This window comes from Nicotiana tabacum, chromosome 18 (genome assembly GCF_000715075.1).
Source record: "Nicotiana tabacum cultivar K326 chromosome 18, ASM71507v2, whole genome shotgun sequence".
NCBI lineage: Eukaryota > Viridiplantae > Streptophyta > Magnoliopsida > Solanales > Solanaceae > Nicotiana > Nicotiana tabacum.
The window spans coordinates 103,978,469-103,997,063 of NC_134097.1; the positions used below are offsets into that span (position 1 = coordinate 103,978,469).

Genomic DNA, 18,595 nt, shown 5'->3' on the forward strand with positions numbered 1-18,595 from the left:
AAAGCCCAGGCGTTAGCAGATCATTTGGCCAAAAATCCAGTCGATGAGGAATACCAGCCATTGGATACCTACTTTCCAGATGAAGAAGTAAACACCGTAGAAGTGGTCTCGGAGGAAGCTCATGTTTGGAAAATGTTCTTTGATGGAGCCATGAACGCCAAGGGTGTAGGGATTGGGGCAATTTTGATCTCACCTTCTGGTCAGCATTATCCCGCCACAGCTAGACTTCGTTTCTTTTGCACAAATAATACAGCTGAGTATGAAGCTTGCATCATGGGCATGCATATGGCAATCGATCAGGATGTCGAAGACTTACTGATTATGGGAGATTCTGACTTGATTATCCGGCAAGCTCAAGGCGAATGGGAAACTCGGGATGTCAAACTTATCCCTTACCGACAGCATGTGGAGGACCTCAGCAAGCGCTTTACCTCAATAGAGTTCAGGTATATCCCGAGGTGTCACAATGAACTGGCAGATGCACTCGCTACTTTGGCTTCAATGCTACCCTACCCGGGAAATGCCCACGTCGATCCTTTAGAAATCCAAATCAAGGAAAGACACGGTTACTACAATGTAATCGAGGCGGGATCAAATATGCAGCCTTGGTACTATGACATCAAGAGGTTCCTGAAGACACGAGAATACCCCGAGCACGCTACTGGAGATCAAAAGAGGACCATTAGGCGACATGCAAGTGGTTTCTTTCTGAGCAGTGAATTGTTGTATAAGAGGACCCCGGACCTCAATCTTCTAAGATGTGTCGATATCGAGGAGGCAAGAAAGATCATGCACGAAGTACACGCAGGTGTGTGCGGACCTCACATGAACGGTTATGTCTTAGCAAAGAAAATCCTTCGAGCAGGTTATTACTGGATGACCATGGAAAAGGATTGCTTTAGCTTCGTTCGGAAGTGTCATCAGTGTCAGGTGCACGGTGATTTGATTCATGCACCTCCCACGGAGCTGCATCCCATGTCTGCACCTTGGCCATTTGTCGCCTGGGGCATGGACGTCATTGGACCAATCGAACCGAAGGCTTCGAATGGACACAGGTTTATACTGGTTGCCATCGATTACTTCACAAAATGGGTAGAAGCTGTCACTCTCAAGTCGGTCACTAAAAAAGCTGTAGTGGATTTTGTACACTCAAATCTTATCTGCCGTTTCGGTATTCCTGCGACTATCATTACAGATAATGCAGCAAACTTGAACAGTCACTTGATGGGAGATGTATGCGAGCAGTTCAAGATAACGCATAGGAATTCTACTCCTTATCGGCCGAAAGCCAATGGCGCTGTGGAAGCGGCAAACAAAAACATCAAGAAGATTTTGAGGAAAATGATCCAAAGTTCCCGACAGTGGCATGCGCAGTTACCTTTTGCATTGTTGGGGTATCGCACTACGGTATGCACATCAGTAGGAGCGACTCCTTATCTTTTGGTTTATGGGACCGAGGCTGTAATACCAGCAGAGGTAGAAATTCCTTCACTTCGAATCATTGTCGAAGCAGAAATCGAAGACAACGAGTGGGTCAAGACTCGGTTAGAGCAATTGACTTTGATTGATGAAAAGCGAATGGCCGCCGTTTGTCACGGACAGTTGTACCAACGAAGGATGGCCCGTGCTTACAACAAAAAAGTCCGACCCAGGAATTTCGAAGTAGGTCAGCTGGTACCGAGGCGTATTCTGCCGCATCATGAGGAAGCAAAAGGGAAGTTTGCTCCAAATTGGAACGGCCCATACATCATAAGGAAGATATTGCCGAGAGGAGCATTGTATTTAGGTGATATCGAAGGAAATGACCTCAACACAGCAGTAAATGCGGATGCAGTCAAGAGATACTACGTCTGAATTATACTCCAGTTAGTCTTGACGCATTTAAAATGACGAAGGTTTTATTCCCCACTACTCCCCAAACACTACCCAATTCTCTCTACAAACCTTTGAGCCACTTAAAAAAAGAAAAAAAAAAAGAAAAGAAAACAAAAACATTGATTGAGGCCTAAACTACGTTTGACTTGATTCCGAAAGGATACGTAGGCAGCCTCTCCCTGAGGTTCAGTCACACCAACAATAAAATCCCATTCACCCTGAAATTGAAACCGGGGCACGTCGAGCAGTTGAGAAGTTAGTATTATCTACCTCTCTTTACCAAGCACAAGCCTTCAAATCAATTACCGAAGATGGTGGGGAACCAATAAGCGTCACAAATGGAGACCAGCACACTCTGAATTGAGAGAGATAAAATGAGAGAGTCTCGTCGGTGAAAACCTTCGGGCACCACGAGGCGACGGGAGTAGAGAAACCAAAATGAGAGAGCTTGTTTAGTAAAAACTCACAAAGAGTGCTATCAAGCAATGACAGGAAGAGAAATGAGAGAGGTCAGCTGGCGAAAACCCGCAAAGGGCGCTGTTGGCCGAAAGAGTGACCCCACCCAAGGAGGTTTCGGCAAAGTTCCACCAGGTTTGGAATCACAGATCCGTTCTGGTTGAGGGAAATGCAAGCTCATGGAAAGTCAGGCGTCCAGTCCAAAGAGCATGTCATGTCATTTAAAGCCAGCATTATCTTCCTCAGATAAGTCTTTCTCGTCCCGAAGGGGGCACTCCTTTTCTGAAATTCGTTTTATCTTTTCTTTCTTTTTCTTCGAATCTCTTTTATGTTTAAGCCCAAGTTCTACCAGAAAGGACAGGTGGCAGGTTTGGTTGCACGGAAGTCCGTTTCATGAAGGAAAATGCCTCGTTTCGTTGGTACGTTTGTCCAAGCCTGATGAATCATGATATTTGATGGCGTTCAAAGTAAAGAGGAAAAAGAGAAATTTCCCCCAGCAAGTCCGCCTTCGAACGAATCCCCACAGAGTCTCCCTTAGTACAATCCCCCACAAAGTCTCCCCAATATATATAAAAAAAAATCCCCGTTGGAATTTCCCCAGCACATCCCCAGCGGGTCCCTTTATAAAAATTCCCCAACAAGCTTACCCCAACCAAGCCTGGAAAACTCGCTTTGAAACAAATACCCAGCATGCCCTATTGTACAAAATCCACACAAAGAATCCACTTTGTAAATATTCCCCCACAGAGCTTCCTTTTGTACAAATTCCCACAGAATACCTCCAATAAAATCCCCGTTGAGAACCTCCAATCAAAACGGGACAAAAAGAGAGAGAAAAGAAAAAGAGCCTTACGAGGCAAATCATCACAGAATCTGGAAATGCAAGCCTGAGCAGTCTAAAGGGTTCCGACATATGAATCAAATCAATAGCGGGACTTCGCGACAGAAATGAAGACGCAACAAGGCAACCGGGAACGATCAAGGTCACCAAACCGACCGTCATTTTCCGAACTAACAAATGTTCTTTGTCTGAAAAGTTCAAACAGGCTTAATCCAAGACAACCGTGCAAGAAGCAGGTGTCGCCCAAAGAAGAAGGTACATGGGTACAAGAAACATTTTGGCAATAAGGAATTCACTCGAAAGGTAAGTTTCCACGAAACTCCCTTTTATTCTTTTACTAAAGTAAGAAAATTCAAAAAAAAAAAGAAGTCAGTGGTTGTTCTCGAATTTTGTCCCCATGCTATCAGCATTAGGGTTTTAAACCCTAAACTGAATTTTCCTTTTAGTCAGCATTAGGGTTTTAAACCCTAAACTGAACTTTTCCATTCAGCCAGCATTAGGGTTTTAAACCCTAAACTGAGCTTTTCCATGCAATCAACATTAGGGTTTTAAACCCTAAACTGAATTTTCCTTTTAGTCAGCATTAGGGTTTTAAACCCTAAACTGAACTTTTTCCATTTCAGCCAGCATTAGGGTTTTAAACCCTAAACTGAGCTTTTTCCATTCAGCCAGCATTAGGGTTTTAAACCCTAAACTGAGCTTTTCCATGCAATCAGCATTAGGGTTTTAAACCCTAAACTGAATTTTCCTTTTAGTCAGCATTAGGGTTTTAAAACCCTAAACTGAACTTTTTCCATTTCAGCTAGCATTAGGGTTTTAAACCCTAAACTGATCTTTTTCATTCAGCCAGCATTAGGGTTTTAAACCCAAAACTGAGCTTTTTCATTCAGCCAGCATTAGGGTTTTAAACCCTAAACTGAGCTTTTTCATGCAATCAGCATTAGGGTTTTAAACCCTAAACTGAATTTTCCTTTTAGTTAGCATTAGGGTTTTAAACCCTAAACTGAACTTTTTCCATTTCAGCCAGCATTAGGGTTTTAAACCCTAAACTGAACTTTTCCATTCAGCCAGCATTAGGGTTTCAAACCCTATACTGAGCTTTTCCATGCAATCAACATTAGGGTTTTAAACCCTAAACTGAATTTTCCTTTTAGTCAGCATTAGGGTTTTAAACCCTAAACTGAACTTTTTCCATTTCAGCCAGCATTAGGATTTTTAAACCCTCAACTGAGCTTTTTCATTCAGCCAACATTAGGGTTTTAAACCCTAAACTGAGCTTTTCCATGCAATCAGCATTAGGGTTTTAATCCCTAAACTGAATTTTCCTTTTAGTCAGCATTAGGGTTTTAAAACCCTAAACTGAACTTTTTCCATTTCAGCCAGCATTAGGGTTTTAAACCCTAAACTCAGCTTTTTCATTCAGCCAGCATTAGGGTTTTAAACCCTAAACTCAGCTTTTTCATTCAGCCAGCATTAGGGTTTTGAACCCTAAACAGAGCTTTTCCATGCAATCAGCATTAGGGTTTTTAACCCTAAACTGAGCTTTTTCATTCAGCCAGCATTAGGGTTTTAAACCCTAAACTGAGCTTTTCCTTGCAATCAGCATTAGGGTTTTAAACCCTAAACTAAATTTTCCTTTTAGTCAGCATTAGGGTTTTAAACCCTAAACTGAACTTTTTCCATTTCAGCCAGCATTAGGGTTTTAAACCCTAAACTGAGCTTTTTCATTCAGCCAGCATTAGGGTTTTAAACCCTAAACTGAGCTTTTCCATGCAATCAGCATTAGGGTTTTAAACCCTAAACTGAATTTTCCTTTTAGTCAGCATTAGGGTTTTAAAACCCTAAACTGAACTTTTTCCATTTCAGCTAGCATTAGGGTTTTAAACCCTAAACTGATCTTTTTCATTCAGCCAGCATTAGGGTTTTAAACCCTAAACTGAGCTTTTTCATTCAGCCAGCATTAGGGTTTTAAACCCTAAACTGAGCTTTTTCATTCAGCCAGCATTAGGGTTTTAAACCCTAAACTCAGCTTTTTCATTCAGCCAGCATTAGGGTTTTTAACCCTAAACAGAGCTTTTCCATGCAATCAGCATTAGGGTTTTAAACCCTAAACTGAGCTTTTTCATTCAGCCAGCATTAGGGTTTTAAACCCTAAACTGAGCTTTTCCATGCAATCAGCATTAGGGTTTTAAACCCTAAACTGAATTTTTCTTTTAGTCAGCATTAGGGTTTTAAACCCTAAACTGAACTTTTTCCATTTCAGCCAGCATTAGGATTTTTAAACCCTCAACTGAGCTTTTTCATTCAGCCAACATTAGGGTTTTAAACCCTAAACTGAGCTTTTCCATGCAATCAGCATTAGGGTTTTAATCCCTAAACTGAATTTTCCTTTTAGTCAGCATTAGGGTTTTAAAACCCTAAACTGAACTTTTTCCATTTCAGCCAGCATTAGGGTTTTAAACCCTAAACTGAGCTTTTTCATTCAGCCAGCATTAGGGTTTTAAACCCTAAACTCAGCTTTTTCATTCAGCCAGCATTAGGGTTTTTAACCCTAAACAGAGCTTTTCCATGCAATCAGCATTAGGGTTTTAAACCCTAAACTGAGCTTTTTCATTCAGCCAGCATTAGGGTTTTAAACCCTAAACTGAGCTTTTCCATGCAATCAGCATTAGGGTTTTAAACCCTAAACTGAATTTTCCTTTTACTCTGCATTAGGGTTTTAAACCCTAAACTGAACTTTTTCCATTTCAGCCAGCATTAGGGTTTTAAACCCTAAACTGAGCTTTTTCATTCAGCCAGTATTAGGGTTTTAAACCTTAAATAGAGCTTTTCCATGCAATCAGCATTAGGGTTTTAAACCCTAAACTAAATTTTCCTTTTAGTCAGCATTAGGGTTTTAAACCCTAAACTGAACTTTTTCCATTTCAGCCAGCATTAGTGTTTTAAACCCTAAACTGAGCTTTTCCATGCAATCAACATTAGGGTTTTAAACCCTAAACTGAATTTTCCCTTTAGTCAACATTAGGGTTTTAAACCCTAAACTGAACTTTTTCCATTTAGTCAGCATTAGGGTTTTAAACCCTAAACTGAATTTTTCCTTCAACCAACATTAGGGTTTTAAACCCTAAACTAAACTTTTTCCTGTAATCAGCATTAGGGTTTTAAACCCTAAACTGAACTTTTCCTTCAGTCAGCATTAGGGTTTTAAACCCTAAGCTGAACTTTTCCCCAGTTGGTCAGTATTAGAGTTTCAACTCTAAAACTGAACTTCTCCCCAGCTAGTCGGTATTAGGGCTCAAATCCTGAACTAAGCATTTTTATCTTCCTTCATCAATTTTATGAACTTCCTGGCGAATAATTAATGAAATTTTCCTAGTGAAACTGGGGCAGAAAATTTCGTTCGTTTGTTTTCTCCCGCAGGTCTAACCTCGAGTAAATGAGTCCCAGCTCGGAATCAAAGAAGAAAAGAAAAAAAGAGAAGATATCGGAGTAAATGGAAGGCAGATTGACTCCAACATTTGATTAAGGTCCTGAACCCTGCCAATCGCGTCTCACTCAGTATCCCAGAGATTAAACAAGTCGGCGCAACTCGCAAGCATCAAGATTCAGATCGGAGTCTACAAGCAGAATCAGCTAAGACCCAAGATCAAGTCGCAAAAGAATCATAGATAGAAATCTTGTAACTAGCAGTTGACATGCATATACGTAGTTAGTTCAGTTTCCAATTTTCCTTTGGTTGTAATAAGGCGGTCAGTGATGCAGCAGTGACAACAGCAACAGCAGTAACAGCAAGCATTGCAATCCCATGGTAGTCCCAGCTACCAAAACTTCCCGAACTACATTGACCTGATTCCTGTTTAGCCCAGGATATGTAGGAAATCTTTGAAGCAATATTCGGTCAGATCTTTCAAAAACATGCTTCACACGGAGTAGTCCATAGGCAAAAATCGCTCATACACGCTCACTTTATCTTTGCACGAAAACTCTTCGTGTTTCCGAACAAAGAGGGGCAGCTGTGAGCACGTGATTTTTGTTTCGCGCGACAATCGCTCCAAGAGAATTAAAAAAAAAATAATAATAACAAATGGTCCTGCTATGCAAATTTGGATTTTACATGGCACTTTGTTAATTATTTTGATTTTTGCGCCCATTTTTTATTAAAACAAAATACAAATGTATGTTTCGTGCGTAATGTAAACCGTAATCCGATTGTTAAATAGGAGATCACAAAAATACGCATTTCTTTTGTCCTGATTTGTTGCTTTGTTTAAGTTTACCTACTTTTAACATTTTATACGCGTTAAATAAATATGTTAAGTGTTAATTAATGGTGTCTAGTTTTATTTAATTAGGTTGTGTATTTAGGAAATTAGAAATAAAGAAAAAAAGAGGGGAAAATTTGTTTTAAAATGAATTTGGGCCACAAACATTATAAAATCTGAAGCCCAAATGAATGGCCCAATCCACCAGTCCGCACAGCCCACTCCCCAGGCAGCAAAACGACGTAGTTTAACACCAAAACTATGTCGTTTCAATGCCAATCCATCCCAACCATTCAAACCAAGCTGATCCAACGGTCAAGATCTCTCACCCCAAACCCATTAATAGACCCGACCCGTCTCACCCGGACCGACCCCAACCCTTTACCCTTGAAACGACGCCGTTCCCTGTTAGTCAAAGGATCCTGGCCCTTCATCACATCTCATCCAACGGCCAAGATCCACTTACCCACTAACTATATAAACTCATAACATTACCCTGCCCCCCCTATTCGAACCCCAGCCTTCGTCGTCTTCACAAGAACTCCAAAAACCCTAGCCGCCCCTGTATCCTTCACCATGAAAACCGGCGGCACGGACGCCGGTGACCTCAGCCTTAACACCATAGAACCCCCTTGCCATCCGGAACACGGATCTGTTAACCACGTAACTCAAATCCCTTCCCACCTTCAACGAATATTCGAGTCGGAACTTGACTCACACCGTTTAACCCTAGTTTCACACCAGACACTCCCTAGACCCCCCTCGTGACCAAACCATGCTTGGTTTGGTCCGAATCTGATCAGGGAAGCATGAATCCCAGATCTGATTTTGGAACCTTAAGGTTCCTCGTCACTGGTCCATATTCGTTCAAGCCGAGGAGATTAAGGTCTAATGGACCTTAATCGAAGTGTTTCTTATCTGAGAAACACTTCGATTAAAGTCCGTTCAGCTTTAAGAAAGGTCTGTTCGAATCCAAGTAAGATTTTTGATTTTTCGGGGTTTAAGGTAAGTTTTGCTTCCTTTTCTTTATTTGTTTTGGTTCATCGGATTGTTTTAAAGGTCTGTTCATGTTTTGTTTGTGTCCCTGAATTCTATCAACTGTGCCCTCTCCACTCTGCCTGAACCTTTGTTGTTTGATTGAGTCTTTCTATTTGTTCTGATAATGTGTATGTAAGTGTTGTGCAATTAGCTGATTTTCAAATTTGAACTAACTGATTGATTCCTCGAATACCACTTTGTTTAGTCAGTATAATTCAAATCATGTGTCGATACTGTTAAATGTCTGATTTTTGGCTACGATTGTGCATGTTATGATTAATATAGTCGAGTCGACATGTGTCGTCAATTAGTTTCAGCTGCCTGAACAATAACAAATCGATTTACTTTTGATAAGCATGGCTTGAATCACTTAGGAACTGAGTTTAGTGCTTTTAATTAGTAATTTGAATCAGAAATGTAAAAATCAATGTTCTGTTTAGTCACAGTTCTGAAATTGGAGGGCATGTGCACTTATGCACAACATGTGCATTTTGTGCACAGCCTGTGCCCTGCCTAAGTGCTTTTGAATTAAATAGTTTGACAGCATGTGCTGTCAGACTACATCCTGCTGCCCACACCCTACTTTAGTTTCAGAAATAATAAACATTACTAAAGGTAAGCCTGCCAAGGGAATATCATGGGGTTTTGTTTATACTTAATTAGCTAAGTGGAAACTGAAAAGGGGCAGCACATGGGAGGGTATTCTGATGGTCTAAACAGGCTGTTAAAGGGCTGAGGTTTAGGCTTATAAAAGGCAGGACTTCCGAGATAGTTGATAGATCTGAAAGGGGAGAGCAAAAAATACATACATATACACACATAGACACACACACAGATAGACATTTTGATCATAGAGAGGAGGGAGGACATCTGATAATAGAGAGAGACAGAGGGAAATTGTTAAGGAAACGATAGAGGAGATCAAGAGAAATCTGAGAGGAGAGGTTTGGAGACATACATAGATACACATAGATACAGAAATAGAAAGAGAGCAAGAAAGAGATAAAACAGATTAGGAAATCAGAAACTTGGTTTTGTTTGTCTGAAGTTCATCTGTTGTCAATGTGTTAGGCAGTGTTGCTTCTTCTAAGTTTCAATCGCGATTACTGTTAGTGTTTTGTTGCATTTGGTATATCTCGGAATTGGATTGTCTGGAGTTTTGTTTCCACCACACTGTGTGCTGCTTCATTTGGCTGCTTTCTCTTCAACTATAGTTCCACCTCTTGCAATAGAATCTGCTCTGCTGTGTTGTTTTGATTGCTGCTGTTACTCTGATTCCTGCTGCTGCTGATCTTCCCTGTTATTCTCTTCTTCCTCTTTGCATTTCAGCATTCCAGGTACATATTTCAAGTCCCATGTTGGTGTAAACTGTAACAGTTCGAAAGCATGAAATGAAAGGAGTTAGAAGAAGTTTAAATGTCTGTTCGTAATGCTCATGGTCTATTGATTTCTTTGTATAAATTGATTAGTGTGTAATTCAATAGCAAAAAAAAATTCTAGTTAGTTAATACTTAACTGAGTTTTAGCCTCTTGTATCTTAGTTTATAGTTGTTTGTTGATATGAGTTAAGTAATGGTACAGTACGTAGAATGTACAAATATTTGACATAGTGACTGACCGGATTCCTGTTTAGCTATAATGATATGCATAGGATAGAATACTTCCACCTTACACAATGATGTTCTGTTTTATTTTAGTTTCTTTCATCAGGACCCGCTAGGCAGTATATAGGAGCACGTTCGAACCCCCAGTGGTAATAATGCCTAGTGGGTTAATTCCCTTAATCTAGCCTAAATGAGTCTAGTTTGAATTCAATTCAAGAGATGTTTTGGATATAAGCATAGCATTTGTCATGTAATTTCTTTGTCAAATTAGAACATTTCTCATAAAGTATGACGTTTTTTTTACTTTATAAATAATTAATCAGAAATTGATAAGAATTAGGCCCAAAGCATATACTTGAATTGACATGTATCTTCCTTCTTCTATTTTAGACTGAACATAGTAAAGATGTAGTCACTGCAGGTTTATCCTTTTAAATAAAATGAGACGAGCCTCGACAAACAAAATGCACAAGCTGCGGGGCCCTCGAAATGTATATATTAAAATACTTAGAATTCGGGACAGGCCGTTTAGCGAATTTTACGGCCTTCCCAAAATAACAATACGCTAGTTGCTTTAGGCGCGCCTTTAATGATTTAACCTTCTTAAACACGGGTGCACATTGATGTGACCCAAATTCAAATCTCAACGGAGTCGAAATATGTTAACAACTACGGGTGCATTGATTGTGACGTGGTTTGAGATGCATTTTCACGACGTTGCAATTCTATAAAAAATAAATGATAATAATAAAAGCAGTTTAAACTTAATAAAAGCACGTAAGTCATAACATGTATTTAAATCAGATATTTAGCCATTATAACAATTTAAGCGACCGTGCTAGAACCACGGGATTCGAGGGTGCCTAACACCTTCCCTCGGGTCAACAAAATTCCTTACTTAGAATTTCTGGTTCGCAGACTTCATTTGGAAAAGTCGAAAATTTCCTCGATTTGGGATTCAAGATAAACCGGTGACTTGGGACACCAAAAACCAAACCTTTCCCAAGTGGCGACTCTGAATTAAATAAATAATCCCATTTCGAATATTGTCACTTAAATTGGAAAAACTCCCCTCGCGCATTTAACCCTTCGGGGCGGAGCGCGCAAAAAGGAGGTGTGATAGACACGGCTTGTAGAATCCCTAGGACAGAACTGCTCTGATACCACTTTTGTCACGACCCGAATCAGAGGGCCGCGACGTGCACCCGGTGCTTTACTCAACCGAGTACCAACATAACATATCTTTCTTATCATACTATCATGAGTAAATGAGCCAGAAAACCGGTCATGAGATAACAAGAATAAAACATAAGGGAATACTCAACATATGAAGACCCAAAATGATATACAAACTTATATATGTGACATACGGGCCTACAAGGTCGACATGACCATTTGTAAACTCAAAACATAGGCCGACAAGGCCATACAAGTGTCCCTACACCTGACATCTATCTACAAGCCTCTAAGAGTACATAAAATCATAAAGATCGGGATAGGGCCCCGCCATACCAATCAATACATATCCAAAGCATAGTGACAAACTAGGCAACTCCGGAGCAAGTGGAGTGCACCAACACCTTCACTGAGCTGATAGCCTACTAGGAGGACTGTCAACCTATCAATCGGGACCTGTGGGCATGACGCGCAGCATCCCCAGGCAAAAGAGATGTCAGTATGAATAAAGTACCGAGTATGTAAGGTAGGAAAGCATAAACAAGAACAGTAATATAAAGAGAGATAAAGGAGATACAACCTGTAACATCTGAGTGCCTCTGGGGGATACTGACATGAAATGCATAATACATATATATACATGAACCTTTTTAAAAACATTCGCCTCTGTGGGCATCATCATCATCATATCGTACCCGGCCTCAAAGAGGACTCGATAACAACATACCTGGCCATCATAAGGCTCGGTAGAATTGTACCCGACCACGTGGAGCTTGGTAAACCCAACTGATCAGTGGTTTCACAATAGGTGCCATACCCGGCCGACTATAGCGCGGCTCGGTAGAGTAAAATAGATACATATATATAATGCATGCTAGACTCATGGAATCACGTTCTAACCATTTCACAGTGATGTAAGGTCATTGCACCTTCAATTAACATTATGGACATACCTACCATCAATATGAACCTTAGTGGGATTTAAGGATCAAACACACTTGTTTAGAATAACTTTATAAGGAAAGAACAACATGGACAACCTTAGTTTCTAGGAGTAGATCCGTTATGAATTAGCGTACCGTTTATGTTCATGTCACTTTATATCATGCCAAAAGAAAGAAGTAAGTGCCTTAACATACCTTGTATATTCTTCCCAACCTCAAGCTATGCAATTTCACGGCTCCTTAGTCTACAATAAGAGAAATGACACTCTCGTTATCGTTTAAGCGTCGTAACTATTATGTATCGACCACAACCTATTTTACAATGAAACAGACAGAACCTCCCCTATATATATGACTTCACACTAGTCAAAATAATCACAAACAGCCCAACATACCCCTATTACTTCATACACAACACGACAACCATAATAGTGTCAACCAACCCGAAAGTGTTACGACGAACGACCAACAAACAACCTTGCCATTATGTGGTGTTTATCTACAACCTTCCTTCTCTAAACTCCATAAAAATAGTAGTAAAAGAGACAACCCAATATCAACACGAAACAGCCCAAAAATATTCCCACAAGTTCATCAACTCAAAATTAATTTTTCAGTTTACTTAAACACGTTTCGACTTGTCTTTTCCTTCAAATTGGGAAATACAACCAAAAGTACATCATTATACCTCTTATCCAATAAACCAGCCATGAATTCATCTTAAAAATAAGTTTACAACCAGCCAACAATTACACAAGAACAAACAACATACCATTCTTTCGAAACTAGCTAGGTCTATTCTTTACGATCGAGTTACAACTCGCAAACGCATCCATAATGGAAGGAGAAGCATAAACTTACCTTGTACTGAGTATAACCCATGAAACCTGGTACTCTTTCATCAAAAATTAGTTCCTCAACACGGCTACAAGAAGGAGAAAGAAAAACTAGCAAGCTGTCCAGACTTTTCAGCACTAGAATCGCGTCGTAACACCCGGAATACCCTAGGGTTTGTGTGGGATTTTTGGGGAGGAGTTGCAGGGATTCAATTAGGCTTTCTTGGTCTGAAATATAGGTGAAATAACTGAGTTTATAATCCCTTAAAATTCCCCCCTTGACCGACTTAGTTGAGGCCTCTCTTTTTGGCAAGTAGGTGATGCACCTACTTGTCACCTACTAGCTGCGCGGTCTCGCGAAAGTGCGAATATCTCTATACTACGAGATCGTATTGATAAAAAGTTTAATGAGTTGAAACCTAGACTCATAGATATTAAATTACATATCTAGATCATCCCTTGATTCAAAGTATGTTGGGAGAAAAGCTTAGCTACATTTAACCTAAGTTTCAACTCATTTTTGAATGTAACTTGTGATGACCTTTTCCAACTTTTGTTCCACAACTTGTTTGACTTAAAAACATAACACACGACTATCATACGACTAAACTAACTCATAACATAACTTCATCATAATGTTAATCACCCTTGTCTCACCCCAAAAGTATAGGTTATAACATTCCAAACTTGTCGACATTCGATGAAACTTATTTTCTTGAATTCATTTAGCGCCTAATCTTTCTAACCCTTTTGGTACTCGTTATTCATGATCATAAAGATTTGTAACATCCATTATAAAAGGATTAACTTACTTTATGTACTTTCAAAGTTTATCTCATTTTTGAGCTTACATCAATTGACTTATGGATACTCTAACATACGAAAACATAGGGTGTAACAAGCAGTCTGCCCCAGTTTTGTGAGTAGATTTTGTGATCGATTGTGCGATCGCATAACGCTTTTGCGTACCACATAATTATCGCACACATGCAAAGAGAGTTTCTGTGAAAATGATTATACAGTACCAAATGCGGTCGAGAAATCAATTTGCGAAAAACATGACAGAAGTGCGATAGAAAACTGGACAATTGAGCAATCAACTCTGCGAAGGAATTGAAGATATGCGGGCCGCAAAAGTGTTCTGCGACCCAATCTGCAGTCGCAGACTTGATCTGCAGGGTTATATTTGTAACTTTTTGACCTCGACTTTTAGCCCATCATAAATAGAATAACTAGGGTTTTTGTGGGACATCTTGTCTAAAAAAGAGGCTATACTTTGAGCATTGAATACACCATTATTTTGGAAGATTTTGAAGAAAGTATCTTGTATCTTTGTAAGCTTTATGACTTCATTTATTGCTTTGTTCTTGGATTCCAGTATGAGTAGCTAGTTTTAACTACTAAGGTTGTGAATCCTAAATGGGTGTAATGTTAATGGGTATTTACCATTGAAAATATGTATAATGGTTGGTTGATATTTATTCAGTTCTTATGCTTCATGTATTGTTAGTGGTTGCAAACATTAACTAATTCCATTTCACTCTATCTTTGAACCCATTTTGAGTGCACCATTTTACACCATACATTGCTGCAAGTGCTTCATCTTGGTTGTTGGAGCAACATTGATTTTTGACAGAGAAAGCTATGATTAACTCCCTTGTGCTATCTCTAATTGTGCCGCCAATTCCTACTTTACTATTCTCACTCAAGAAACTACCATATGTATTTATTTTGACTCTATTAGCATCAGACTTGATACACATCACTTGCTTGCATAGAACCATAGGTTTTAGTCTTTCAAAGGTATCACATATCTACAACCAAGTACCTTATATTTTACATTTTTGAAAAGCAATATTCAAAGAAGCTTTAAAACTCCAGTAAACCTATAACTCTATTTTTGAAAATATCATTTTCTTTTGATCTTCAAATTTACAAGCAGTCCATCTTTTCCAAATTTCCCAACATATGCATATTGGTATAATTTATATAAGCATTTTGTGAATGTTATTCATAGGTTTCACTTACCTCCATTCCTTTAAAACTCCCTTATAGGCCATGTCTGATGCCTAATTCCCAAAGAAGCTCCAAATTTCCACCAAGTATGACAAAAAACTTCTCCCTCAACAAATACATGATGCATGATATCACATTTTGGTCTCAGACAACAAGTTCATCTAGATGCTAATTGGTTCCCAGACTTTATTATTATCTCATCAAAAGGTAATTTTCTTTGATAAAAACTTCAGACCAAGAAAGATATTTTAAAAGGAATATAATTATGATATACCTTGCTTAGCTCGAGGCTTTTCTGTTTAGAAGATCTAATGCTTTTCCAAGCGGCTTGTTTGTGAATTGTCCATCTTGAGTTGCATTCTAGATTGAATAATCATCTTGATTTTTGTATCCTATGCCAATATTATTAATCTGTTGCACTAGATGTTCAAACATAAAGCTTCTTAATTTTCCCGAATTCCATATTCCATCCGTGATGTAGTATTTCACTTTAACCATAGATCTTCTAGTAGAGTCGGAGACTATTCTAGCTAGCGCACCTCTTTTGACCACTTATCCCACCAAAAATGCAATCTACCCTATTAATTTTCAATATTATATTATTTCCAGCTTGATCTCTTACAGTCATAAGCTGTCTCCAGGCATGTGAACAGTTAAAAGTCCCTATCTTAGAAACTAGATGGACTCTTTAGCAATATTTTGCTTGCATAAATTCTGCCCACAATGAATCTTGAGTTCTAAGTCTCCACCATATTTTGATATCTAAGGTAGTGGATATATCATTCATGTTTCAAATGTACATACCACCTTCATCTTTTGGAAAACAGGTTTTCCCAATAATTCTAGTAAATATTTGCCTTTGTCCTTATTTGTTCCCCAAAAGAACCTGCCAAAGTGTCTTTAAAGTAAGTTGAGAGTGGCTTTTGGGGGCTTGATTGCACTTGTGTAACGACCCAGCCGGTTGTTTTGAGAATTAACGTCCTGTTAAGAGGCATAAGGTCTCGAGCGGCTTCGTATTTTATGTTATGAGTTGTGCGCATGGCCGAGTTTAGTTTTCAGATGATTCAAGGTTAATTTGGAAGAAAGATTCTTGTTTTAGAAGCTTAAGCGGTAAGAGTTGACCTGAAATTTGACTTTTGTGTAAACGACTCCAAAATGGTATTTTGATGATTCCAACAGCTTCGTATGGTAACTTTGAACTTAGGCGTGTGTCCGCATTTAGATTTGGAGGCCGCAGGATAAGTTGAAGAATTTTGGCAAAAATTGAAAAATAGTAATATGTGCTGATAATACCTCCAGGTTAGGGATTGTTTCTCTCGGCGCACGTTAAGTGAGTAATGCTAATGTGCACGAGCATCATGACAATTCCAGCCACCAGCACTCTAACACCACTAGAGAGCTTAGAAACATCGGTCACTGCTATACCGGCGCATGCAAAACCACTCACGTTTGGGATTTTCTTCCAGTTCAATTTCAAACTATACATGAAGAACCAGAATAGGGAGAGGGGAACGAGCATCAACTCAATTTAGATGGGAAACGAGCTACACGTAGAGTAGGGAAAGAGATTCCCTGCCGGCTCCAATATTCTTATCTAGCTAAGTCCACAACAAATTTTCTAGTTATGCCTCAAAAACCAGTGCTAATGGAACACGAAACCAAATAAGTGTAGGAGAAAGCTTATAAGAGAAATCGAAACTCCCAAATGGGTAAGGCGCTTACATACATACCTCCAGATCTGAACGGGGATACATTTATAGTGACGATTGTAGATGAGGACATTAAGGAACAACATGAACATTGGAGTAATTCTCTCATTGGTTATGTTCTGGGGGATAATACTATTTCAAATCCATGGAGAATTATATTGAAAATATTTGGGATTTTGTTAATAAACGAAAAATTCTATATCATGATGATGGCTACTACATTTTCAGATTTGATTCAATGGATGATAGGGATAGAGTCATGCAATTTGGTCCCTATACCTTCCATAAAAAGCCATTCATATTGAAGAATTGGTCGATTGATTTTGTTTTTGATCTAGAGTGCCTAAATGTAATCCCACTGTGGGTGAGATTTCCAAATTTACCAGTTGGATATTGGTCTACCGAGGTACTTAGCAAATTAGCCAGTGTAGTAAGCAAACCTATGTACACTGATATGAATATAGCTGAGATGGATCGTATTTCATTTGCTAGAGTTCTAGTAGAAGCAGACATCTCTCACCTCCTGCCAAGCGACATTGAAATTCATACTCCAGTAGGGGTTATCCACCAAGGTATTGAATATGACTGGAAGTCAAAATATTGCATAGACTATGCAAATATTGGGCATACTACTGAGGAATGCAAACAGAGTAAAGCCCAAGAGACAAATGGGTAACAAAAGATGTGAATAGCAAGATAAATGAACCAACCATTATTGCTACACATACTGATGCAAAAAGGGACAATGTAATAGTCTCACAAGAAATAGGAAATGATTTGGATGAGAGTGAATTTTCAGCACTATCAGTAACAATTAGGAAAGATGTAAGGTAAGGTAAAAGAGTGGCCGAGGGAGGTTTGGAAGAGCAGGCACAAGCTGGCTGTTCTACCAGCCACATTGGTGTTGCTAACAGATTTGAGGTACTCACTCAAGGTTGTATCTCATCTGTTGTAGGGCAGGGTGGGCATGACCATCCCATACCCCCATGATTATAAGTACTTGGAATATTAGAGGGATTAATATGCCTTTTAAACAGAAGGAGATGACTCTCTTTTTGAAAAAGTACAAAGTAGAGTTAATGGAATAGTTGAGACAAGGGTTAAAGTGAATAAAGCTAGAAGAATTACACAGAAAATAGCAAAGGACTGGAGAGCACACTATAATTATGACCATGCTTATAATGGTCGTATTTGGCTATTGTTGAAACCTTATATTCAGCTCCAAATACTGGAAGTAGATGCTCAATTTATTCATTGTGAAGTGGAAGACCCTAGTAGTCATAAAATATTGTTGCTCGTTGTGATCTATGCATATAATGAATTGATGCCAAGACAATAGTTATGGGACAAGCTTGTTGTCTTAGGAGCAAACATTACAACTAAGAGGCTGATTAGTGGAGATTTCAACAATATATTGCATGTAGATGATAGAACTGGAGCCTCTATAACACAGGCAAAGGTACAAGGCTTTAAGGACTTCCTAGATCGACTTCAATTTACTCCCTTGAAGAGAACAAAATGGTATTATACGTTGTGCAATAAGAGAGATAAAAATGCAAGGGTTTATAGTAAGATAGATTGGGCGATTAGGAACCATAGTTGACTGATGGACAACGGTCATATTGAAGCAGAGTTCTTGAATCATGGAGTATCTGACCACTCACATATACTAATGAACTGCAATTTTGGAATGACACAACAACACCTGCATCCCAGACCATATAAACTATATCATATAGTAGTTCACCACCTTGACTTTACAAGGATAGTGAAAGAAGTATGGACATAGGTTGTTGGAGATATAGGGAAATCAAGGACCTAGCAAAAACTAAAGAGGC

General features: G+C 39.1%; 1 protein-coding gene and 1 long non-coding RNA gene across 2 annotated transcripts; one reads left to right on the forward strand and one right to left on the reverse strand.

Moving 5' to 3' along the window:
* Positions 1-11,302: 11,302 nt before the first annotated feature.
* Positions 11,303-15,568, reverse strand: LOC142172818 (uncharacterized). Its single transcript, XR_012701788.1, has 3 exons — positions 15,323-15,568; positions 12,392-12,441; positions 11,303-11,708 (listed from the first exon to the last, which is right to left on the reverse strand). It is a non-coding gene; the product is annotated as an uncharacterized LOC142172818 (long non-coding RNA).
* A 1,334-nt stretch (positions 15,569-16,902) lies between these two features.
* On the forward strand, positions 16,903-17,433 carry LOC142172610 (uncharacterized). The gene has a single exon (XM_075236273.1). The coding sequence runs from the start codon at positions 16,903-16,905 to the stop codon at positions 17,431-17,433; it is 531 nt and encodes a 176-aa protein (XP_075092374.1).
* Positions 17,434-18,595: the final 1,162 nt, after the last annotated feature.

Coding starts and splice junctions, on each gene's coding strand:
- LOC142172610 (XM_075236273.1), top strand. CDS start 16,903: ATGGAGAATTATATTGAAAATATTTGGGATTTTGTTAATAAACGAAAA.